Here is a 19188-nt window from a genome sequence, read left to right as displayed (position 1 = left end):
AAGTTATCAAATAAGTTCATTTTCAAAGAAAATCATAACTAATTGGATTATTGCCATTCTCTCTCTCTCTCTCTCTCTCTCTCTCTCTCTCTCTCTATATATATATATATATATATATATATATATATATCCTACCTAATAAAAGAGTAATATGCAAATTGACCACACCTTCACTACGCCCAAGCCACGCCCACCAGCTAAATCAGGGTGGGTATGCAAATTAACCCAACCAAGATGGTGGTTAATTTGCATACATAGGTGCCCTGAGCGAACCCCCTGTGACAGATCGCAGGGAGCTGGAGGCTTTTGGCCTGGTGCACTAGCAGACACCCTGCAATCGATCGCAGGGAGCTGGGGGTTGCTTCGGCCTGGTGCATGAGCAGACCCCCTGTGACTGATCGCAGGGAGCTGTGTGTCTGCTTCGGCCCCAGGCCGAAAGCCTCTGGTGGAGGCATTGGGCCTGGTGCCGTAGCAGACCCCCTGCAATCGATCGCAGGGAGCTGGGGGATGCTTCGGCCTGGTGCAGGAGTGGATGCCCTGAGATCGATCGCAGGGAGCTGGGTGTCAGCTCTGGCACCAGGCCAAAAGCCTCCACCGGAGCCTTTCGGCCTGGTGCATGAGGAGACCCCCTGAGATTGATTGCAGGGAGCTGGGGGTCCACTCCTGCTCAGGAGGTTTTCGGTCTGGGCAGGGGCTGAGCCGGTGATCAGAGGGAGCTGGAGGGGCCTGCCCAGGCCTAAAGCTTCGGCCAGAGGCTTTAGGCCTGGGCAGGGCCCAGCCATCCATTGGTGTGAACTAGAGAGGAAACATCTTTTCTGACTGCACATTGGCTAAGCTTCCTTTATGCCACTGGTAATATTCTTAGTAACTTGGGTAATAAGAATCCAAAAAGGTGATCTAGGGTTTTTCCACCACACTTCTGGAGAAAAAAATGAAGGTCCGCTGCTGGAGGGCTAAGAAACGTCATATCCTGCCCTAGCTGGTTTGGCTCAGTGGATAATGCCTTGGCCTGCTGACAGCAGGGTCTGGGTTCGATTATGATCAAGGGCATTGTACCTAGGTTGCAGGCTCCTCCCTGGCCAGGGCCCAGATCAGGGCTCATGCAGGAGGCAACCAATCAAAGTGTTCCTCTCACTTTGATGTTTCTCTCTGTCTTTCCCTTTCTCTTCTACATTCTCTAAAAGTCAATGGAAACATATCCTCAGGTGAGGATAAAAAATAAAGAAAGAAATGCATATCCTATGAAAGACACATCTTAAAAATGCCTAAAGAAAGTTGTCATTTTTTCTTGGTGAAGGGACTGGAGTCCGTGTTGATGAAAACACCTTGGTGGCTGTGGTGACTGGCAGTGGCTGCAGCAGTGGGGTGATGGGGCTGGTGCCTTCTCCTGATCAGCCCGGTTGCCTCCCACAAAAGGAGGCCAGACTGCGGCTTAGGCCCACTCCCCATGGGGCACAGGCCTAAGCCTTCAGTAAGACATCCCCTGAGGGCTCCCAGTATGTGAGAGGGGGCAGGTTGAGCTGAGGGACCCCCGAACCCCAATGCACGAATTTCGTGCACGGGCCCCTAGTATAAATATAAAAAAAAAAACCTACATGGCATTATTTATATATATATATATATATTATTTATATATATACATATAAATGGTATTTTATTTTTTCTAATTTTTCCAGTTGTATTGAGCATAATCGACATGTAACATTGTATATTTTGAAGGGATACAGTGTGTTTATTTGATACACTTTTGTGTTGTTAGATGATTACCAGAGGATCCTTTGTTCACATTTCCATTACATCACATGATTAACAATTCTTTCTTTGTGGTGAGAACATTTAGATCTACTCTATTAGCAACTTTCAAATGTATAATAAAGTATTGTTAACTATAATCGCCATGCTGTACATAAGACAGGGTTGAATCATATATGACATTTATTCCAATGATGCTGACAATATGAGAGAGCAGCAGGCCATACAAGAAAATCTGCTCTGTACCCCACACACCATAAACCCCCTGCTTATATGGGACAAAAAACAAAGATTACATGTTATAGGAAAAATAAATAAGAATGGGTATGATGCAGATGTGATAAAAATGGGTATTACAGGCATGGGAAGTAGGCAAAAGGAATGAAAATGGGTATAATGGTTACAGATTACCAACAAGTTGTTAATCTATCATGATAATAGGCAGTTGAAGAGGACTGACCACATTTCCAGGTTAACTCCCAAGTCCAAGGGGGGTGGAAGGAATTCCCAGCCAGATGAGAATATGTTGTCTTTATTTTTTTTCTTTTTTCTTTTTATTGATTAAGGTATTACATATATGTCCCTGTCCCCCATCGCCCAATCCCCCCACTCATGCCCTAATCCCCCTGGTGTCTATGTCTATTGGTTAGGCTTAGATGCAGGCATACAAGTCCTTTGGTTGATCTCTCCTCCTTACCCCCACCCTCTCTTACCTTCACTCTGGGATTTGACCATTTTTTTGATGCTTGTCTGTCTCTGGGGCTGTTTTTGTTCATCAGTTTACGTTGTTCATTATATTTCATAAATGTGTGAGATCATGTGATATTTATCTTTCTCGGACTGGCTTATTTCACTTAACATAATGCTCTTCAGTTCCATCCATGCTCCTGCAAATGGTAAGAATTCCTTCTTTTTACCGCAGCATACTATTCCATTGTGTAGATGTACCACAGCTTTTTAATTCACTCATCTGCTAATGGGCCTTAGGCTGTTTCCAAATCTTAGCTATGGTAAACTGTGCTGCCAGGAATACAGGGGTGCATATATCCTTTCTGATTGGTGTTTCTAGTTTCTTGGGATATATTCCTAGAAGTGGGATCAGTGGGTCAAATGGGGTTTCCACTTTTAGTTTTTTTAAGGAAACTCCATACTGTTCGCGATAGTGGGTACAACAATCTGCATTCCCATCAAAAAAGTGCACGAGGGTTCTTTTTTCTCCATATCCTCACCAGCATTTGTTGATTGTTGCTTTGTTGATGATAGCCATTCTGGCAGGTCTGAGATGGTACCGATTTGTTGTTTTGATTTGCATCTCTCAGATGATTAGTGACTTTGAACATGTTATCATGTCTCTTGGCCTTCCCTATGTCTTCTTTCGAAAAGTATCTAGTTAGGTCCGTTGCCCATTTTTTAATTGGGTTGTTTATCTTTCTTTTGTTAAGTTGTATGAGTTCCCTATAAATGTTGGAGATTAAATCCTTATCAGTGATAACATTGGCAAATATGTTCTCCCAGGCAGTGGGCGTTCTTGTTGTTTTGTTGATGGTTTATTTTGCTGCGCAAAAGCTTTTTATTTTGCTGTAGTCCATTTGTTTATTTTCTCTTTCTTTCCATTGCCCTAGGAGCTTTATTGGTGAAGAAATTGTTTCAGCATATGTCTGAGATTTTGCTGCCTGTGGATTCCTCTAGTATTTTTATGGTTTCCAATCTTAAGTTTTAGTCTTTTAACCATTTTGAGTTTATTTTTGTTTATGGTGTAAGTTGGTGATCTAGTTTCATTTTTTTGCATGTATCTGTTCAATTTCCCCAACACCATGTATTGAAGAGACTGTCTTGACTGCATTGTATGTTCATGCCTCCTTTGTCAAATATTAATTGAGCATAGTGGCTTGGGTCAATTTCTAGGTTCTCTGTTCCGTTCCACTGGTCTATATGCCTGTTCTTGTGCCAGTACCAGGCAGTTCTGAGAACAGTGGCTTTGTAATACAGCTTGAAATCTGGTATTGAGATCCCTCCTACTTTGTTCTTCTTTCTCAGGATTGCTGCAGCTATCGGGGTCTTTTTCAGTCCAGATGAATTTTTGGAAAGTTCATTCTAGGTCTGTGAAATATTTCATTGGTATCTTAATGGGGAGTGCATTGAATCTATAGATTACTTTGGGTAGTATAAACATTTAATGATGTTGATTCTACCAATTCATTAACATGGTATGTTCTTCCATCTTTGTCTTCCTCTATCTCTTTCTTCAGTGTCCTGTAGTTTTCTGAGTATAGTTCTTTTTCCTCCTTAAGTAAGTTTATTCCTAGTTATCTTAATTTTTTTTGGTACAATGGTAAATGGGATTGTTTTTTTAGTCTATCTTTCTGTAACTTCACTATTAGTGTGTAGAAATGCCATAGATTTCTTGGCATTAATTTTTTATCTTGTTACATTTCCAAATTCATTTATTAAGTCTGATAATTTTTTGATGGAGTCTTTGGGGTTTTCTATGTACGGCATCATGTCATCTGCAAATAATGACAGTTTTACATTGTTTTTCCAATTTGGATACCTTTTATTTCTTCTTCTTGTCTAATTGCTATGCTAGCTATGTTGAATAGCAGTGGTGAAAGTGGGCATCCTTGTCTCATTCCTGTTCTTAGGTGAAATGGTTTTAGTTTTTACCCATTGAATATGATGTTGGCTGTGGGTTTTTCATATAAGGCTTTTATTATGTTGAGGTATGATCCTTGTATGGTCATTTTGCTGAGGGTTTTTATCAAGAAAGGGTATTGGATTTTGTCAAATGCTTTTTCTGCATCAATTCATATGACTATGTGATTTTTATCTCCCAATTTGTTTATGTGATGAATCACATTTATTGATTTGCAGATATTGTACCATCCTTACATTCCTGGGATAAATCCTATGTGGTCATGTTGTATGATCTTTCTGGTGTACTGCTGGATCTGATTTGCTAGAATTTTGTTGAGAATTTAGGCTTCTATGTTCATGAGGGATATTGGCCTGTAATTTTCTTCCATTGTATTGTCTTTATCTGATTTTGATATTAGGGTAATGTTGGATTCATAGAATGAGCTTGGAAGTTTTTCCTCCTCTTGAATTTTTTGGAATAGTCTGAGAAGGACAGGTTTTAGTTCTTCCTTGAATGTTTGATATAAGTCACTTGTGAAGCCATCTTGCCCCGGGCTTTTGTTTGCTGAAAGCTTTTTGATGACTGCTTCAATTTCTTCCATAGTTATCAGCCTATTGAGATTTTTAGACTCTTCCTGATTGAGTTTTGGAAGGTTGTATTTTTCTAGGAATATGTCCATTTCCTCCAGGTTTTCCAGTTTGTTGGAATAGTGTTGTTCAGAGTATTTTTTAACAATCCTTTGTATTTATGTGGGGTCCATTGTTATTTTGCTTCTTTCATTTCTGATTTTGTTTATTTGGGTCCTATCTCTCTGCTTTGTTGTGAGCCTGGCTAGAGTTTCATCAGTCTTGTTTAAGCTTTCAAAGAACCAGTTCTTGGTTTCATTGATCTTTTGTATTGATTTTTTGTTTGTTTGTTTGTTTTGTCTTTATGTCATTTATTTCTGCTCTGATCTTTATTATCTCCTTCTTTCTGCTCACTCTGGGCTTTTCCTGTTGCTCTCTTTCTTATCCTTTGAGTTGTCCAGTTAAAGTATTTACTATCATTTTTTCTTGTTTTTTTGAGGTAGACCTGTAGAGTTATAAATGTCCTTCTCAGGACTGCTTTCATTGTGTCGCATAGATTTTTGGATTGTTGTGTTTTATTGTCATTATTTTCCAGGATATTTTTAATTTCTTCTTTGATCTCATTGGTAGCCCAATCACTGTTTAGTAGCATGCTATTGAGCTTCCAAGTGTTTGAGTTTTTTGAATAGTTTTTATTGTAGTTTATTTCTAATATTATGCCATTGTGGTCTGAGAAGATTCTTGATATAATTTCAATCTACTTGAATTTAGGGAGACTTTGACCATTGAATATGTGACCCAATATGTGGTCTATTTTTCAAAATGTCCCATGTGCACTTGAGAAGAACGTATATTCCATGGCTTTGGGGTGAAATGTTCTGAATATGTCAATTAATTCCATCTGATCTAGTGAGTCATTTAGTATTGCTATTTCTTTGCTGATTTTTTTGTCTAGAGGATTTATCCAGTGATGTCAGTGGTGTATTAAAGTCCCCTACCATGATTACATTGTTGTTGATCTCTCCCTTGATATCTTCCAGAGGTTTTTTTTATGTATTTGGGTGCTCCTGCATTGGGTGCATATATACTTATCAGTGTTATATCCTCTTATTGTATCGATCCTTTTTTATTATGAAGTGGCCTTCCTCTTGTTATGGCCTTCACTTTGAGGTCTATTTTGTCAGATATAAGTATTGCTACCCCAGATTTCTTTTCATTTCCATTTGCCTGAGAGACATTTTTCCACCCCTTCACTTTCAGTCTGTTTGAGTCCCTTGTTCTGAGGTGGGTCTCTTGTGGACAGCATATGTATGGGTCATGTTTTTTTATCCATTAAGTCACTTGATGTCTTTTGATTGAAGCATTTAGTCCAGTTACGTTTAAAGTTATTATTGAAAGATACTTGTTTGTAGTCATTTCTATTTTTGTGCCTGTATTTCTTTTTGTATTTTATTTTATTTTTATTTTATTTTATTTTATTTTTTTAAATTTCTTCATTGATTAAGGTGTCACATATTTGTCCTCATCCCCCCAATCCCATCCCACACCCCTCCCCACGGATGCCCCAACCCCCTGTTGAACTTAACCGTTGGATAGGCTCATATGCATGCACACAAGTCCTTTGGTTGATCTCTCCCCCCTCCCCCCACCCTCCCCTATCCTCCCTCTGAGGCCCGATAGTCCGATCGATGCCTCCTTGTTTCTGGTTCTGTTCTTGTTCATCAGTCTATGTAGTTCATCATTTCCCCTAGATGAGCGAGATCATGTTTCACTAGAGATATACTTATAAGAACTGAATGTGAGACGAGCAATAATAGTTATGCTGACAGGCAAATGAATCAGTCTGTAGTGAGTTTCTTTCTGGACCAACAGTTCTTTAGAGACCCAATTTCAATGTCCACCAGTTCCTTATGTGTACATGTCAGCACTGACCCCTCCGCTCTGGATGGTGGACAAATGGTGGTAACGGAGGTCTGACTCCCTCTGGTTTGGTCTCGGCCGGACCCAGGGGCATGGCTTCACCCGGACTCAGGGGCACATGGCCTCACCCAGACCCAGGGGCGCGTGGCCTCTCCCAGACCCAGGGGCGCGTGGCCTCACCCAGACCTAGGTGCGTGAGGCCTCACCCGGATCCAGGGACACATGGCCTCACCTGGACCCAGGGACGCGTGGCCACTCCCAGACCCAGGGGCGCGTGGCCTCACCCAGACCTAGGTGCGTGAGGCCTCACCCGGATCCAGGGACACATGGCCTCACCTGGACCCAGGGGCGCGTGGCCTCTCCCAGACCCAGGGGCACGTGGCCTCACCCGGACCTAGGTGCGCGAGGCCTCACCCGGATCCAGGGACACATGGCCTCACCTGGACCCAGGGGCGCGTGGCCTCTCCCAGACCCAGGGGCACGTGGCCTCACCCGGACCTAGGTGTGCGAGGCCTCACCCGGATCCAGGGACACATGGCCTCACCCGGACCCGGGCTCCAGCCTCACCCAGACCCAGGGGCGCGTGGCCTCACCCGGACCCAGGGGCACATGGCCTCCCCCGGGCCCAGGACCCAGCCTCACCCGGATCCAGGGGCACACGGCCTCACCCGGACCCAGGATCTAGCTTCACCTAGACCCAGGGGCACGTGGCCTCATCCGGACCCAGGGGCGCGTGACCTCTCCCAGACCCCTGGTCGCGTGGTCTCACCCGGTTCCAGGGGCGCACGGCCTCACCCTGACCCGGGACCCAGCCTTACCCAGATCCAGGGGCACACGGCTTCACCCGGACCCAGGATTCAGCTTCACCCGGACCCAGGGGCGCATGGCCTCACCCAGACCCAGGGGCGTGAGGCCTCACCTAGACCCAAGGGCGTATGACCACACCTGAGCCCAGAGGCTCGCAGCCTCACCTGGACCCGGGTCTCAGTGGGGTTTCGTCTTCTTGATCCCAATTCCTCTTGGTCAATTCCCTCTCAGCAATTCCTTCGGTCATTTTCTCAGAGCTCCAGGGCGGCTGCCGCAGAACTCGTTGGGCAGCGGGCTCGGCGAAGCTCCAGTGTTCCCGGTAAGCGGCGGCGGGCTGGTCCAGTGTCTCTGCGTTGGCCCTTGGGTCTGTAGCAGTGGCCGGTCACCGAGCGTGTGCACCTGGCCGCTTCTGGGGCATTGAGATTCTTGAAGGACTCGGAGGTCAGCAAGTGCGGAGTCTCCCACCCCATGTCTCCCAGGGGCTCGTCTGTCCGTGCTTGGCAGCGAGTGGAGCCGTCTCCTCAGCCGGAGACCTCCGGGGGAACTGCGCCGAGCACGTTCCAGGCCGCCATTGTGTTGCCTGAGCCGTAGTTCTTAAAGTGTGGAATTTGGGTCACCGGCGTCAGCATCATCCCACGTACCCCTCTCTTTTATTCTAGTTGTAGAGCATCCAGTCAGCCAGCCCTCCGGTGGTTCTGGATGGTGTCTGCTCTGCTCTCCTGTCGTAGTCTCAAAATTGTTGTGGTAGGCCAAGACCGGTTTAGCTCAGTGGATAGAGCATCGGCCTGCGGACTGAAAGGTCCCAGGTTCGATTCCGGTCAAGGGCATGTACCTTGGTTGCGGGCACATCCCCAGTGGGGAGTGTGCAGGAGGCAGCTGGTCGATGTTTCTCTATCATTGATGTTTCTAGCTCTCTATCTCTCTCCCTTCCTCTCTGTAAAAAATCAATAAAATATATTTTAAAAAATTGTTGTGGTAGGCAATGATCAGGCTTCCGCCCTATGCCTCCATCTTGGTCCTCCTTTGTATAGTTAAGTCTTGATTGCTGTTGGTGTCACTGGGAGGAATTGTCCTCCAGGCCAATTGGCCGTGAGGACCCTCTTTGTCTATATAGGAAGAGTTGCTGTGCAGGAGACATGTTTATGTGCCGGGTCTTGATGCAGCAATGCTTTGGCACTCACTGAGTCTGCCTCCTGAATGTGTCCCTTGTGCGAGTGGTTGAAATCTGGTGTCATCTCACACCGACCACTAGATGCCCTCGTTTCTGGGTCTCCAATGTAGTGTAGGTCAGCTACTGCCTGAGGCACTCAGCAGGGAAAAGCATTTGCTCAGCTTGGATGGGGTGGAGCTACAGGGTGGAGCCTACAACCTTGGCTTCCTGTCAGCCCCGCCCTATGAGGTTCCTGTGTCTGTGTCCCTCTGTACTCCTTGCAAACACCTCTGAGAGAAACGCGCCCTGGAGTTTCGCCCGCTGCCAAACAGTCTAGTCTCTCCCCTAATGAATCTGGATTCCCAGATTCTCGCCTGGAACTGGGTTTCAGTGTAGTTGGAACTGGGTCTCAGCGCAGTCTGGCGCTTCAGCAGCACAGGCAACCTTCCCTCTTCTGCGCACCTTCCCGTGCGCACCTCTGGAGCTCTTCCTTCCGCCGGTCCTCTGTGCCTGTGCCCCACAGCCCAGATTCATTCCCCCAGCGTGCGCCTGGCTTCCCAGGGTTTCGCCCGGAACTGGGGTTCAGTGCAGTCGGAGCTGGTGTTCAGCGCAATCTGGAGCTTTTATCTCCTTCCTGCTAGTGAACGCTGGCCAGGCCGTCAGCCGCCCCTTCCTCTCCGGCTCCATCCTCCCCGCACGTGCGTGTGCTCGTGTCTCTGCCCGTGTCTCCATACCTCAGGCTTTTACGGCTCCTCTGATTATCCTTGTGGTTTTCTCTTTCCTTCTAGTTGTGGGCATTTCAGTCCGCCAGCTTTCCTGTGGTTCTGGATGATGTCTGTTTTGACTTTTAGTTGGATTTTTGAAATTGTTGTGCCCGGCTGTAGATTAGGTGTTTAACCTATGCCGCCATCTTGGTTTCTCCTGTGGCTGTATTTTTTCTTACATTTTATTTCTTCTTTTTACAGCATTCCCTTGAGCATTTCTTGCATTGCTGGATTGGGAGTAATAAACTCCCTTAGCCTTTTTTATTTTATTTTTTTTGTCTGCGAAGCTCCTGATTTCCCCTTCAATTTTGATTGATAGTCTTGCTGGATAGAGTATTCTTGGATTCATGTCTTTGCTTTGTAGCACTTTGTATACCTCCTTCCATTCCCTTCTAGTTTGATGTGTTTCTGTTGAGAAATCATTTGATAATCTGATGGGGGATCCTTTGTAAGTAACTCTCTGTCTTTCTCTTGCAGCCTTTAAGATTCTCTCTTTGTAGTGAACATCTGCCATTGTAATTATGATGTGTCTTGGTGTGGGTCTTTTGGGATTCATCTTGCTTGGGACTTTTTGTACTTGTGTAACTTTTTTCTTCCCCATATCTGGGAAGTTTTCTGTCATTATTTCTTCAAATAGATGTTCCCATCCTTACTGCTCTTCTTGTCCTTCTGGCAGCTCTATTATACGTATGTTATTTCATTTTGTGTTGTCCCAAAACTCCCTTAGGCTCTCCTCCTGCTTTTTAGTTTTTTTGCCAGTTGCTGTTCAGATTGAGCCTGTTTCTCTACCTTATCTTCTAAACCACTAATTCAGTCCTCTGCTTCTTCTAGTCTACTGTTGAAACCTTCCACGGTGTTTTTGATTGTAGCTATATCACTTTTGATTTCTTCCTGATTCTTGCATAGATTATTGATTTTCTCATTCATCCGGTGAATGAATTGTACAACCATTACTCTGAATTCTTTTCCTGCCATGTCCCATGCTTCAATTTCACTAATTTCCTTTCTTGGCTATTCCTCATTTTCTTTTCTCTGGGGATTGTGTTGTCTCCCCATTCTGACTATCACCAGAAGGTTCAAACGTCAAGTTGTGTGGGCCTGGGCCGTGTGAAGTGAGAGCTTCGCACACTCAAATGTCACTGAAGAGTTCTGACACTAAGATGTGTGGCTGCCGTGGGTTGGTGGGAACCAGACTCACCCAGAGTCAGCATTTCCAGCACTCAGTGTGGCCACGTGTGCACACCTAGAATCAGGGACTCCGCCTGCACTGTGCTGAAACAGAGACCCTGCTGGCATGTGCTGAAAATGAGAGCCTCCTAGCATGTGCCAGGAGTCAGAGTTCCCCTGTGCCTGCACCAAAAATCAAGTATCAGAGTCTCTGTTGTTTTGTGTGGCCTCATGTTGAGAATCAGGGTCCCTGTGTGCACATGGTCCAAGAATTGGAGTCACTGGCTCTTAGTGTGACTGGGAGTAAGGGATCCAAGGTGCATGTGGTAAGAAACAGAGTCAAGTCACTGGTACTTAGTGCTGCCTCCCGCGAGGAGAATCTGGGTCCCGGTCAGCTCTGGGGACTGGGTTGCACAGTAGCACTGTCAGCAGGAGTTCTGCTCCTGCACTGTGGAAAACAGAATTCTGTGTGCCCTTGCCCAGAATGGAAGTCAGGTGGCACTTCCGCCCCTGTGGGCTTTGGGTTTGGTCACCCAATTGTGTTTCGGGGAACAGATTCCCAGTGTCCGCTCATACCCAAGCTCAAATTTCTGTAGCAGTGCTGCGGCCCGTGAGAGGGGCGGGCCTATCAGTTACTATGCCACTGCCACAAGCCTGCGGAAAGGGGGATAGGCTCTGTGACTCACAGAAATCTGCAGCTGGGATGTCTGGATTCTTGGTGTCTGTGGGTCTGCAGCTGTGGTTGTAAGTCTGTGTCCCCAGTGGCTGCACGGTCCTGGTTTGTGTCTGAGACCAGACTGGGTGGTGCTGAAGCCAGGAACATAGTCTTAAGCAGCTCTGTTTCTCAGGATGGCGTGGTGTCTGTGCCTGTGCTGGCCACCCCGGAGTGTGTGCATTGGCAGCAGGGCTCCGCCATCTAAGACTGCCAGGTTTGGCAGCCCCTTCTAAGACCTGTAGAATATAACTGTCCCTAGCTCATACACACACACACACACACACACCACACATGTCCACACACTCCTCTATCACTCCCTCACTGTCTCACAATCTCTCCTTCCCTACCTTCCTGTTGGTCGCCATCTTCCTTCTCCCCCTGTCTCTCTCTTGCAGCCTTTAAGATTCTCTCTTTTGTCCTGAACATTTGCCATTGTAATTATGAGGTGTCTTGGTGTGGGTCTTTTTGGGTTCATCTTGTTTTGGACTCTCTGTGCTTGTGTGCCTTTTTTCTTCCCCACATCAAGGAAGTTTTCTGACATTAGTTCATTAAACATGTTTTCTAACCCTTGTTCCTCTTCCTGTTATTCTGGCACCCCTATTATTCATATTTTGTTTTGTTTCCTGTCCCAAAGCTCTCTTAAGCTCTTCTCCTGTCTTATAATTTTTTTCTTCAATTGCAGTTCAGTTTGGGTGTTTTTTGCTTCCCTGTCTTCTAATTCACTAATTCAGACCCCTGCTTCTCCTAGTCTACTGTTGAAACATTCCATGGTGTTTTTTATTGCATCTATATCACTCTTTATTTCTTCTTGATTCTTACGAAGTTGTTGATTTTTTCATCCATCCGGTTTATGAACTGTATGACCCTTATTCTGAAATCTATTTTTCTGACAAATCGCATGCCTCCATTTCACTTAGCTGCAGGGATGGGCTGCTCACTCAGATGCTGCTCCTTGGATGGGGAAAGGCTGCTCACAAGGCTGCTGCTCTTTGGATGGGGTTGGGCTGTTTTGGAACACTATGTTTTCTTTAATCAGAACAAAATAATCATGGTTAACACTGCATGATTAATATTTCTTATAACCATAGCTAGTCTCTACTATTTTATTTCTGCTCCTAGCAGCAGGATTACCTTCTTTCTCAGATCTGAGAAAATGCTACTGTATGTGCATATGTGTGTGTGTACACACATATATACATAATACACACATATATACCAACTTACATACAAACATATATACATACATACCACATCCTCTTTATTTGTTTATCCATTGGTGAGCACTTAGTCTATATATCTTTCTATTGTGAATAAGGTTGCAGTGAATATGGGAGTGCAGCGTTGTCTTTGAGGTGGTGATAAAAAAATGTATGACTGTAAGGTTTTTCAAGAATTTTCTAGAAAAGGCCAATAAATTTAACAATAACAACAACAACAAAATAATGTATGACTGTTCTATAAATGATTGTTATTTCCATTTGGTCTAATATTTGGTTCAAGTTTAGCAATTCATTGTTGATTTTGTGTCTAGATGATCTATTCATTGCTGAAAGTGGAGTATTGAATGCCCCTGCTATTTTTGTATTGTTGTCTATTTTACCTTTAGTTCTGTTAATATTTGTTTAATATTTTTAGGGGAACCAATGTTGGGTACATACCTATTTACAATAGTTATATGTTCTTTATGAATTGATCCCCTTATAAATACCTTCCTTGTTTCTTGTTACAGTTTTTGGCTTAAATTTTGTTTTTTCTGATATGTTATTGTTACAGCAGTTCGCTTTTGCATTCCACTTGCAAAGAATACCTTTTCCATCTCTTCACATTGAGCCTTTAATTGTCTGGTCCCCCCTAACTGCCTTTGCCTCAGCCCCTGCCACCATGGTTTTGTCTGGAAGGACCTCCACAAGGCTGTCCGGAAGATGTCTTGTCTAATTAGCATATTACCCTTTTATTAGTATAGATTATTGACAGGTAACAACTCACTAATGCTATCTTGATTTCCGGCTGTTTGTAGTTCCATTATTCCATTCTTCCTCTCTGGCTGCCTTCCTTTGTGAATTGAAGATTTCCCATAGTGTGCTTTGATTCCTGCTCTTTATCTTTTGTGAATCTGCTCGAGGTTTGGCTTTGTGGTTACCATATAGTTTACATAAGACATCATATAAATATAACAGGCTATCTTATGTCCATCACAGCTTTGGTTATATTTAACTGCAGATTTACCTTAGAAGAAGAAAAAGAAAAGAGACAAAAAGTTGATGTGTTATATGAAAAAAATAGGGTGCAGTTAAGAAAAAAAGAAGAGCACTCTATTAAAGAAGTTGAAGTGAACCCATATCTTGAAACCACCATTAGAACACGAGATATTGTATCAGAGACTGTGAGACAGAAAGAGGTAAATTTATCTTTGGTAAAAATTTCTTATTTCTTACAGTATTTTAACAATATTTATATTCCTTTGATTTTAAAAAGGGTGTATTATGTTTAAAACAAATCAAAAGATGTTATCTCATTCAAAATGTGAATTATGGCATTTATGACTAAAATTATTAATTTATTACTATCCTTGGCATCTAACAGATACTCTGTATATGATTTCTAAATGAAGAAATAGAAAGTAAATTGAACTTAAACATTGACATAAATGTTAACTTTGTATCTTAAAAAATGTTACTATATAGTTTAAATTGCCTTAACACTGTGATGTAACCACTCAAATGTTCATAAAGAAATTTTATTTCAGAATACTGTATTTTTGCTCTATGGCAAATGTAGCTATCACTTAAAATTTGACTTTTTCATGGAGAGAAAAGATTCTTGTGCTTAAACAAGCCACTTCCTTTTTATAGTTTTTTAAGGCACTGCTCTTAAGCTTTGGTTTTATTTTTTAATGGTATGAGATCAAAATCCAAATGAAATGTTTCCCTAGGTTGTAGAAGAGCAAGATTACACGCAGATCCAACGTTCTCAAGAACAGAACACCACAATAATACAAGATGGAATTCTGACCAAACACCTTTGCAAACCAAAGAAGATAAAAATAAGTCACAAGAAAATGCATTCTGAGGTAGTTTATTTAAACATTTTCAATTGTGTGTGAGTATGCGTAGTTGTGTACATATTTAAGAAACCAATACTATACATATGGAAACTATGGAGGATTTAAAAAGTGTGTGTGTGTGTGTGTGTGTGTGTGTGTGTGTGTGTGTGTGTGTGTGTTAGAGGTGACATTTTAGGTCCTTTGGATAAAACTAGTGGCCCGGTGCATGAAATTCATACACATTAAAATGGAATTAATTAGAGGAAATATTTTAATACTACAGATCCAGTGCACGAAATTCATGCATGGAGAAGGGGGTCCCCTCCGTGCAGCCTGCACTCTCTCCAATCCGGGACCCCTTGGGGGGTGACTGACTGCTAGTCTAGACCAGCAGTCAGACATCCTCTCACAATCCTGGACCGCTGGCTCCTAATCGCTCCCCTGCCTACCTGCCTGGTCGCCCCTAACTGCCCTCCCCTTGCCGGCCTGGTAACTGTTAACTGCCCCCCACTGCCGGCCAGCTCACTCCCAACTTCCCCCTCATTGCTGGCCTGGTCACTCTTTACTGCCCCACCCCCACCCTGCAGGCCTTGTCACCCTTGGCTGCCCCCGTGCCAGCCTGGTCAGCCCCAACTATCCGCCTCTGCCAGCATGGTCACCCCTAATTACTCCCTGCTGACCTGTTTGTTCCCAACTGCCCCCCACCAGCCTAGTCACCACTCACTGCCCTCCCTGCCAGTGTAATCCCTCTAACTGCCTCCACCTGCTGGCCTGGTTTCCCCCAACTGCACCCCCACTGGCCTGTTACCATATTGTTTAAATTGCCTTAACAATGACCTGGTCACCCCATGCAGCATGCTTGTTCAGTTATTTGGTTATCCCTCACTAACCCCCCTGTAAGCCTGGTAGCCCCACACAGCCTGATTTTTCAGTCATTTGGTCATCCCTCAGACTGGCCCTGGGTGGCTGGGAAGCCACCATCTGAGGCTTGCTTGTGCATCAGGCTGGCCCTGGGCAGCTGGGCAGCTACCATCTAAGGATTGCCTGTGTCTCAGGCTTGCCCTGGGTAACTGGGGGGCTGAGGGGACTGGGGGACTCTGGAGGCAGGCGTGCAGAGTGGCTGGACACTCCTAGGGGATGAGGGGACTGGTCACTGCCATCTTGTGGCTGTGTGCACTGTAATCTTTGAGGGGGGGGCAGTCAATTAGCATATTCCCTCCTAATTGGCTGTGGGTGCTGCCATCTTTTGTGAGGGTGTGAATATCGATTAGCATATCTCTCTTTATTAGATAGGATTGCTATTTGCCCTTTCTCTATAATAGAAGTGTCCGGTCGGCCCCACCCCCATTGGGTGACACCAACACCCAGCCGGTCCCACCCCAGGCAAACCCTGCCAGGGCAGGGGACACAACCTCAGGTCCTGGCACCAGGCTGAGTGGTGCAGCCTCAGGTCCCCTGGTCCTGTCCCACACCACACAGCCTCACCCAGAACTATCACACCATGAGACCTCAGACCCACCTAGCCGAGGGACCCATCAATGCAGCTCCTGGTGCCCAGTCGTTTGGTTGTTACAGATGAAAGAAAATACAGTCATGCATTTAAGCATTCACATTAATTTTCAATGCCCCATTTGTCTACGTTCTCTAAATTGCATTATAAATACAATCTTCAGCCAGATAGCATCATAATCCAAGTTCGTTATATAATGACACATACCATTCTCTCCACTCAGTATGATCCATTTAAATGGATTAAATGTTTGTGACTTATATTAAAGACACTGCTGCTTGCTCTTAATAGAGGAAGCATTAGCTCATTACCTAATGCCATAAAGTGGTTTAAATGGCATATATTGACTTGAAGAACAGAAGGATAAAAAACAAAACAAAAAAAAACAATGTTCAGTGCTGTAGATGGCAGAATCCTCTCCCTTTCCCTTTTTGTTTTTCTGCTTTACCCATGAACCCATTTGCATTCTGCCTAAAAGTCAACACAGAAGACATAATCAGATGCCGTAATCTGCGTTTTATAGTGCCATTTGTGTACAAAGAGGTGTTTTTCAATCTTTACTTTTTTTTTTTTAAATCAGCGCAACTCAAACTTGCTCTTAACATTCCAGGAGCCAGGCCAGCATGGCTGTGTTGACACGCCTTTGCTAGGTGCTGTCAGGCTTCAGGGCTGCAGCAGGGAACACGCAAGATGTTGCTGGAAACCAATCAGCTCTCCTCTCTACATTGCAAGAGTCTTTTCATTATAAAATGCAAAGCAGCAGCCTATTTCCATTACCCCCATCCCCGGCCCTCCTTGCCCGTGGCCATAGGAAGGTGCTGGGAGGATATTTACTCTCGGCTCCTTGATTTCTCTTATTTAACTGAGCCCAGTGACAGCTGCTTCTCTGAGGACAACACCAGCCACTCAGAGCTAGTCGCACCTGGAAGGCAAGCGGCAGAGCTGACCAGGAGCTTTGACCAAGCCTGAGCATGCAGGTCATAGCAACCTTGGCAGGTGGGCTGCTCCTGAAGATTCTAGGCCCCTCCCAGCTCCTCACCCAGCTCCCTGCTCTCCCCCTTGCACCCACAGGCGCCACCAGCTTGGTGTGCCCCAAGGCTTAGTGTGCAGACGCCAGGGTTGCAGGTTCAAGATGCTCTGCCTCTTCCTGGCACTTTGAGCCAAAAGCGCTGGCAGGGACCTTTCCACTCGGTCTTGGTCTTTGGTCACTGCTGAGGTTTTCTGGACTCCCTAGGCCAGGGACAGCCAGGACCTTTGCCCCTGACTAACACCCTGCCTGCAGCCTGCCTGTGGTACCCCCAGCCCCGGGAACGTGTGGGGGTGTGGCTGGCCTGGGTAAGGGGCCATGGGGGAAAGAGGGGGTTGGCTAGCTGCCCCACCCTCAATTGGGGTGGGAAAAGCTGATCATGGGTGGTGCTGGGGGAGGGCCTGGGCAGGGCAGCCATCTTGTGATGCTGTTATAACATGAGGGTCAATTTGCATATTACCTCTTTATTACATAGGATGATATTGTTAATTCAAATCCATTTGTCTCTCACAGCCAAGTAGTGACATTCACAATAGCCTAATTCAAAGGGGGAGGCTTTTAATATTTTCTGTTGTTCATGTTTAATTAGAGTTATTAACCCTTTGCACACGCTTGCTTTTTTCTCGATTCCTTTATTCTAATGCTAACCATGTCGAGTCACACTCGACATCTGAGTGCAAAAGGTTAATCTTTTACTTAAATACATTCTGGGCTTGTGATGGTTTAGAAAAACCATTTCTAATTCTAAGACTTAAAATTCTCTTGTGATTTTTTTCACTTCAAAAATTCATCATATTATATTAAACTAGAGGCCTGGTGCATAAAATTAGTGCATGGGGGAGTGTGTTTTCCTCAGCCCAGCCTGCATCCTTTCCAATCTGGACCCCTTGAGGGATGTTTGACTGCCCAGTGAGATCTGGCCTAATCGGGCAGTTGGACATCCCTCTCACAATACAGGACTGCTAGTTCCCAACCGCTCGCCTGCCTACCTGCTAGATTGCCCCTAACTGCTTCTGCTTGTCAGCCTGATCAGCCCGAAACCACTCCCCTGCCATACTGATTGGTGCCTAACTACTCCCCTGTGGACCTGATTGTCCCTAATTGCCCTCCCCTGCAGGCCTGGTCAACCCTAACTGCCCTCCCCTGTCAGCCTGGTTGCCCATAACTGCCCTCCCCTGCAGGCCCGGACACCCCAACTTCCCTCCACTGCTGGCCCGGTAACCCCTAACTGCCCTTCCCTGCAGGGCTGGTCACCCCTAACTGCCAGCCACTGCTGTCCTGGTATCCCCAACTTCCCTCCCTTTCAGACCTGGTTCTTCCCAACTGCCCTCTCCTGCTGGCCATCTTCTGGTGGCCATTTTGTGTCCACATGGGGGTGGCCATCTTGTGTATTGGAGTGATGGTCAATTTGCATATCACCTCTTTATTATATAGGATTTTCAAACTTTGGAGAATTTATGCTTGTATAAAGTTAGAGGTTTGGATCCAACTCTATTTTTTCCAGTGGGATATCCACTTATTGCAACTTTTTATTATAAAAATAGGTTCTTCTTTATTTGCAGAGGCTATTGTGACATGTCATTTCAATGTTTTAGCTAAAAGTCTCCTTTGTGTTACTTAGGTTTCTGAGAGTTCTGACAAAGAAAAAAGTTTATTGCATGAAAACCGCATGTTGTGGGATGAAATTGCCCAGCTAAAACTGGAAATAGATGCAGTAAAAACTCAGACCCAGGAAATGGGAAAAAAGTATTTTGAGGATATTGCAATTTTCAAAGAAAAGAATGACCTTCTTCATAAGACAATAAGAGAAACAGCATTTCAACACAATGCACAGCTTGAAGTTCTGAGAGCTGAGCTTATAAAGCTAAACTGTAAACTGGAGGATGAACAACAAAACAGAGGAAGACTGGAAGCAGAAGTTGAATCATACCGGTCTAGACTGGCTACCGCTGTCCAGGATCATGAGCATTGTCAGACATCAACAAGAGACCTACAACTTGCTTTCCAGAGAGCAAGAGATGAATGGTTTTGTTCACGGGACAAAATAAATTTTGATATGTCTAACCTAAAACAAAGCAATGAGATTCTTTCTCAACAACTTTCTAAAATGGAAAGTAAAAGCAATAACTTAG

The 19188-nt window shown here is 44.8% G+C and overlaps 1 protein-coding gene across 1 annotated transcript; it reads left to right on the top strand.

Moving 5' to 3' along the window:
- The first annotated feature begins 13518 nt into the window (after nucleotides 1–13518).
- Nucleotides 13519–19078, top strand: LOC129151067 (ankyrin repeat domain-containing protein 26-like). The gene is made up of 4 exons (XM_054724673.1): nucleotides 13519–13874; nucleotides 14409–14546; nucleotides 18678–18927; nucleotides 19032–19078. The coding sequence occupies exons 1-4, from the start codon at nucleotides 13662–13664 to the stop codon at nucleotides 19076–19078; spliced, it is 648 nt and encodes a 215-aa protein (XP_054580648.1). The 5' UTR covers nucleotides 13519–13661.
- The last annotated feature ends 110 nt before the right edge of the window (nucleotides 19079–19188 follow it).

The sequence above is a fragment of the Eptesicus fuscus genome, chromosome 2 (assembly GCF_027574615.1).
Source record: "Eptesicus fuscus isolate TK198812 chromosome 2, DD_ASM_mEF_20220401, whole genome shotgun sequence".
Lineage (NCBI taxonomy): Eukaryota > Metazoa > Chordata > Mammalia > Chiroptera > Vespertilionidae > Eptesicus > Eptesicus fuscus.
The sequence above is the reverse complement of the archived record's forward strand: the minus strand, read 5'-3'. Positions and strand labels throughout refer to the sequence as shown.